Source organism: Notolabrus celidotus, chromosome 23 (genome assembly GCF_009762535.1).
Source record: "Notolabrus celidotus isolate fNotCel1 chromosome 23, fNotCel1.pri, whole genome shotgun sequence".
NCBI lineage: Eukaryota > Metazoa > Chordata > Actinopteri > Labriformes > Labridae > Notolabrus > Notolabrus celidotus.
The window spans coordinates 17,293,702-17,301,015 of NC_048294.1; the positions used below are offsets into that span (position 1 = coordinate 17,293,702).

The 7,314-nt window shown below is 38.6% G+C and overlaps 1 protein-coding gene across 1 annotated transcript in view; it reads right to left on the reverse strand.

Annotated features, from left to right (window-relative positions):
• The window catches only part of LOC117807144 (pyruvate carboxylase, mitochondrial-like), a 408,892-nt gene that overhangs the window by 305,351 nt on the left and 96,227 nt on the right, over window positions 1–7,314 (reverse strand). The window contains exon 10 of the mRNA XM_034676222.1: window positions 3,952–4,070. Within this exon, the coding sequence (XP_034532113.1) occupies window positions 3,952–4,070 (119 nt within the window). The remainder of the gene's footprint in view (window positions 1–3,951; window positions 4,071–7,314) is intronic.

A 7,314-nucleotide genomic window follows, 5' to 3' on the forward strand; every position in this document is an offset into this window, starting at 1 on the left:
GAGCAGCAGAGTGAAAAGACTAATGGACATAATGTTCAGATACGATTAAAACCACAATACAGTCCTTTTGTCATTGGCACTCAAATGCAGTGCTTGTTATTCACACTCAGAAGTAGTACTTGAAAAGAGTACATTCCCCTGGCAATAGAAATGGATGCACAATGAATTCCTGTTGGAAAAGGTTGTTCTCTGCAGCCGTCACATGCTTCCAGCTGTGGCCGCTTGCAGCTAAAGCTCAGCCTGAAATGATAGCTGTGCAAATGAAAAGTGTTGCTTGTGACAGCTGAAACTTTCCACATGTGCCACTTCATGCAGGGCTCTGCCCGAATTCAGGTAATTACTGCACTCCTGCCAATTCTAATGACCCCAATTCTCCCAAACGTCAAATTTCCACTGTGATATGAGGTTATCTCTGCAGGACAAAGACGACGTGACAAACTGGTGCGGGACTGGAGTAGAGGGGATCTGTAATCAGGGATGTCCTCGTCCTGATCTTTACTATTGGATCAAAGCAAATCTGATTTTATGAGTGAGTTTTACAACAACTGTTTACTTGAGTTTTTTCGTAAACAAAAGAGAATGGTGTGCAGCTCTATTATCCAAGAAAATACAAGCATCTGATCAGGACTCGGAATTGGCAGGTACTCAATATTTTTTTTAAACGGATTCGGATTCAGGCCGAAAGGCTGATCAGGACATCCCTATCTGTGATACATGACATCACTTTTTATAAACTTACTTTGGGAGGGAAGCACTTCAGGTATTTAAGTGCATGCAGGTACATTGATGTGTGTTGTGAAAGAACTGTGCATAAAGAGATAAACAGATGATGTTGTGTATATGGTTGGAGTAGCTGAGGCTCAGGTGATGCAATGTTGGATAAAGAAGCATCTATCTGTGCACAACATGGAGGTTATCTGCTCTCACAAATAATGTATCTTGACATTCCTGGTAAGTCATAACTAGTTGACAATGATATGATATTACCTCTGCTCTTTAATGTTCCTCACCCTCCATTTAAGTCCCTTTTCAACTTTACATATATTACACTTGACACTGCATTTATCAACAGTAATAGAGAAGAAAAGCAATTTTGAAAAGTGTACGTTGAGATTTATCTGCCCTGTGCAGAATAAATAGAGGATTTATGGATAAATATCCAATGTTCTCTCTAAATAATGCTCCAGTGCACTTTCAATTTTTTCAGAAAATAAAAAGTAAAGAAATATATTTCATTTAGAAAAAATGAAAAATAACTTATGTGGAAAAAAAAATAAGTGGTAGCAGTTTGGAGCAATGTTTTATGCCTGGGCCTTTTGTAATCGTGTGTTAACAAAGATGATTGTTAACCCTGCAATCACACTTTTCCACTCAACAACAGCTGTTTTAAGTAGCGTCAGATAAAATAGAAGACTAGATTATCAGTGGAAACTTGTTTATTTTCCCACTAGAATTACTGATTAATTTTGTGTTATTATGATGAGTATGTGTTTATGCACTTATACCTTTGCTAACAAAACAAACTCAACACCTGTGGTGACAGACAAGCTTAAGAATTAAAGTGCAAACCCAGTATGGGAGGCTGGAGTCTTTCACCAGAATACATCTCAGAGATGCTTTAAGTGTATAAACCAGGAAGGCCTCTCAGATCCTCCGGCTACTCTCTTTTAGCTGTTTCTAACAGGAGGACAAAAACATTTGGTGACGCTGCTTTCAGCCACAACTATGGAACCGCCTGCCGGAGGATCTGAGAGGAGCTGGAGAAATTTACTTTTAAATGTAAACTAAAAACATATTTATTCAGTCTGGCTTTTATGTAGGGTTGAACAATTATATTACTTTACTTTTTACTATTATATAGATTTTAATGTTGTTTTAGTATTTATTAATTTTAACCATTTGTTTTTCTTTATTTATCTACTCAGTTTTAATGAGATTTTTAGCCTGAATTTTATTTTCAACTCTTATCCTTACCCATTTTTAATTTATTTATTTTAACTATTTATATGATGATGCTTTAACTTATTTCAATTACACATTTTATTCTTGTCTCTATTTTAAAATCAATTCTTGTGTTTTAATATGTCTTGCAGTTATTTTATTTCTTCTTTCTTGTTTTCAATCACTGTAAAGCACTTTGGGTTGCATTTGATTTGTATGAAAGGTGCTCTATAAATAAAGCTTGATTGATTGATTGATTGATTGATTGATTGATTGATTGATTGATTCATTCATTCATTCATTGATTCATTGATTCATTCACTCATTCATTCATTGATTTTGTTGTAGAAATTCCAAAGAGAGAAAGTGAAAACTCCAACACTTTTTTTTTCAGTTGTGAGAAACTGCAATGGAGAATCCAACATATCTAACATTTGTGTTCCAAATTTTGTTTAACAGAAGAGAAAAAAAAAGCTACCAGGATTGGTAGACAGTGTCTACGTGACCACTGAGCTCTTGGATGATGTCTCACCATCCAAATCCAGTGACCTGTATGAGTACAGTACGAGTGTCAAGAGCTCTTATCCACCAGTTATTTAGTTAATGACCAGTTCCCTCGCTGAGTTCATCCCAGAGCACACTGAGGCACCACTGCACCACAGAGTCCAGACAAAGCGTGCAGTAAATGGGTTAACCAGTTTTTAAACTGTGGCATTATCTGATTACATTTAAAATTACAGCCCTTCAAAGTAAAATAAACCCATGTCAGACAAATTGAGGCTAAGAATTAAGCTGTAACAATTGTCTTTCAGGTCATTATTAAGCAACACTTCTTGCATTTTTAGTGCTAGCATTAATATTAAAGACCTTGACTGACAGAACACGAAAAGCTTTCACAGTTCTGCTCAAATAACACAAATTAAAGGTCTGGGGAAACAAACCGACTTTTTGTAAGGACTGCTTGTGGTTAGACTAAATCACTGCCTCTCCTCTCCTCCAATGTTTACTGATGACTTTTTATTATCTACTGATACAGAGCTGGCCAAGTTCAGTGTGGTGTAAAGATGAACAAAGCGCTTCTGTGTATAAAAGAACAAAAAAAAAGATATATATTTATATATATATAACTGACAGATGTGATCAAAGAAGCCAAACGAGAGACTGATCATGCCAGCCAGAGAATACCTTGTCAGTCTGTGGTTGCCATAGGAACAGGTGGAATCATTTTGTTCCCATGCAGATCTCCCACCTGCCGACAACTTCCTGCATGAGTTGCGATGATTTGTTCATCTGTCAGCTTAATTCATTAATTGAGTTTATTATGCAGGAAATCCAGTCTGAATTAGCGTAATTGGAGTTCCCTGTGTGTACGCACATCAGAGTGGAACACATTCATGGGCCTGGGTGTGACTGAGAGGCCTGTACACCTGTACCTGAGTGCTGATAGTGTTTGTCTCTGGTGTGTATTGCTTTGAAACCCATCTGTGATGTTGCAGACGAGCAAATCTCACAGGTCATCAGTGAAGCGGAATGCTATTTATTTCTTTTATTATCCTCTCTTTCTTTCTCTCCTCTCTCATTTATTGCTATTGTCTCTCCGCCTTTCTCTGACCTCATCTCTCTGCTTCTCTCTTCACTGACTCCACCTGTTCTGGCTCCTCTCTTCCTCTGCACTCATCTCTTTGTACTTGTCAGCTTTCTGTCAATCCCTTCTTTTCCCTTCTTCCTCCCACTGTATTTTTCTTCACATTTCTTTTCTTTAATTCTATTTTTCCCTCCGTCTCACAGACTTTAAAGTCGCCTTCACTCTATGACTCTACCTACATCTCCTTCAAATTTCTCTCTCTCTACTTCGGCAGCTTTGCAGAGTGGAAACAGTAACCTTCGAGCTGCACACTTGTTTGTGGACAGCTTACACACACACACAAACACACAAGATGAGTACCGGCACAGCGATCCAGCTGTCCACCTGCCTTTACACATGCTCACGTGTAAACATCTGCTACTCACTCAGTGATTTCTTCAGTGACCGTGTGTTCGACTTGGAGTCTGGAGTTGACTTCGATGAAGTAGTGTTTGCCGTGTCTGTCCACAAGGAACTCCACAGTGCCGGCGTTCTCGTAGCCCACCTGCAGAAAAAAACGCAAAAAAGGCCATTTTGTAGCTGTGAACTTCATAAGTAGTAATCATCTTGTTTGTGTAAACACTCAAAAAAGCAGCACTCAGTCATGTTAATGAGGCATGAAACCCACAGAACAAATAACACCTGTTCCCCCTCTATTATAATTTGACTACATGAGATGGGGAAAGAATAAAGCCTGTGTTTTATTTAGATAGAGGAACATCTTTCATATTTTCCCTGTGATACTATAATAACATCATTAATCAAAGGGAATTTATTTAAAACTCATCACCATAAAGATGTTTTCACACCACCTTCCAGCTACAACCCAAACCTCTAACTGACAGGTACAATAAATACACCGAATTCAAATTGACGTTATTGCTTCAGGGACATTAACATGTCCTCTTAACCATGTTGTCACACAGCAAACATGGTACAAGGAAGACAATGACGGACAATGGAACTGCCACCTATAAGTAAGATTGACACACAACTAATTTACATACAAATGAGGCTGTGGGATTTATATTTTATTAATGGACATAAGGGCAGAACGTTCCTCTGAGCTGCTCTGCGTACTGTGTGACAGAACAATCTCAAGTCATGGGCCCAGTTACGACCTGACCATATATCCACGTGTTACAGTCGCAACCTTTACCCAGGTAGAGTTGAGTTATGGATGAATTTATATTGATATTCAAAAGGAGTATTTTTCATTTGATGGCAGAATGATTTGTACAGCATGGCATACATCCTATGTCCATAGACCTTTGAGAGTTAAAAGACAGAAAAACAAATGAAGCAAAAAGATGTGAAGAATTAAAGGTGACATATGCAAAATCGACTTTTTAATGGTTCTCTACCTGAATTATGTGTCCCTGGCATGTCTACAAACCCCTCGAAAACGAAAAAAGTCTGTAACGGAAGTCAGAGCTCGGAGCTTGTTCAGCCCATAGACTGTATAAAATACAACTCAACCCCTCCTCCGTTTTTCATTCCCTGCACACGTGTGCTAACAAGGAGCTTAGGAGGGAGGCATGCTAGTTGTAGGCTGTCTTAATAAACACAAAGGTCGGTTTTACTCCCCAAGTCTGCAGATTTGAAGATCTAGAGGATGATTTTTATTTTTCATGGAAAAGTGCTAGCGCTAGTTAGCATAGCCACGTAGCTACATGTTCGTCACTGTGTACCAAGACACAAGTCAACATACTGACAAATAAAACAACAAAATCAACACTAAATCTGTGACCAATCGTTCAGAAAGGTCCTGCTGCAGGCGCCTATCAATCAGGATCAGATTCTGGATCAAATTCAGAGGGTTGAAGTAACGAAGGTCTGTGAGCAGCCGTGTATATTCAGCCAACATGTGAACATTAGATCAACGTGCTGGACAGCCGAGGGCACATCCACTTCCGGAGGGGGCGTGGTCAGAGAGCTCATTCTCATTTAAAGGCACAGACACAGAAAACAGCCTGTTCTGAGCAGGGCTGAAAAAGAGGGGTTTACAGGCATGCCAAAATCTGATTTCAAAGTGGGGTTTTTTAGCATTAAACTTTAAAGACATGTTTTGGGGACCTCTTAGACCAATATATTTTGATGAAAAAGAGCATAATAGGTCATCCACATTTGTGGATGCAACGCAAACGGTGTTCACAGGCAATGGTTTTTGGATGCGATTTTGAGTCCATGCAGATATTCCCACTACAGAGCCATGTCTGTTTCTAATGCAGTGCCGCCCCCGGTCTTAGAGATCATAGCCATCCAGCATTGGTTTTCAGCCTTGTTGCTTTTGTACAGAGGATCTTAATAATTTCATGCTGAGGAACATTATTCTGTTGAACTTTTTGCTCAGGCAGTTGGGAACCTCTTCCTTTACGTCTAAGACTCAGCCTCTCTGAAGTGCCCTTTGAAAACACGGTCATGTTACTAACCTGATGCAAATCAGCCTAATTAGTCAGGAGAGGTTCATCCACATGTCCTTTTTTTTTTGTATTACACAACTTTTTCAGTTTTTTGCTGTCTCTACTCCAACCTTTTTGAACCATGTTGCTGGCATCAGATTTAAAATGAGCATTTATTTTTCAAAGACAAATACCATTTTGCAGTTTGAGGATTTGATAAGCTATCTTTGCACTATTTTTAATTAAATTATTTACAAACCTTCAAATTGTATTCATTACTTTTTACATTTTAAACAGCATACCATCTTTTTTTGGATATGGTGTTATATAATAAACAACTCAACGTCTGTTTTCGAAACGGCCTGCTACACACTACCTACTAATGTAGTAGGCATTAGGTCCTGCCTACTACATACTGTGTTTGAATTTAGTCTGCAGTATGACTGTATGGTTTGATCTGTGTTGCAGTACGTTGGGGCAGACTTCACTGAATTCCGGGTTTCGGAATGTGGAAGTAAACAACTGCTTCTTAAGCATCACTTATGAATTAAAAAGTTAAGAAGTGGTTTATATGGAATTCAATAATTTTTACAGCACCTACAAAGGAGTTCCCCCATCAAAAAAAGAAGAGAAAAGGAAAAGCGGAATGAGCGCTGTACATTGTCGGGAAACAGTACGTGAGGCAGACTGGCCTGATGCATACTGTGAATTTTTTACCGAATCAGTAGACATCCGGGGAGTTTTGGCATACTGCAGATAATGCTCTTGTTCACATGCTACTTACTACGTACTGAATTTTGGCCAAATCACGTACTACTAGCTGTACGTAGTAGACAGTTTCCAAAACAGCCAATGACTGTTTGTATGGTTTAATTGAAGAAACTTGGTTACAGTAGCAGATGTAATGCTGTTAATAGAAAGCAGTTAAAGCTGACTAAGATGGAAAAAGCTCTTGAACACAAAAAAGCCCCTATTATCTCTCAGAGTCATCTTTCAGACTAAATATCATGACTTAGCAGTAATGAGCCCTGTGCTTCAGTTTGTAACACAAAGCTTCTGAAAGGGAACAAAACACATCTTTGATAAAGGACTTCTTTTTTGTCTGCTGAAAGATGTTCATCTCGTCTTTGAACAGAAATCATCCGTATTTAATCAGCACCGTGGTTTGGAATAAAGCGTTTAAAAATGCATTGTGCTGCTCTTTATACCCTTTGAAACAATCCAAAGGCTAGTTTAATTGCTTATTGTCCATTTACAAGACAATGAAAAAGCATAATCTAATCTCTGGTCATCTCTCCAGTCATGGTTCCTTTCCAGCTCAGTTTATCTCTTTCAGTTTTAATTATA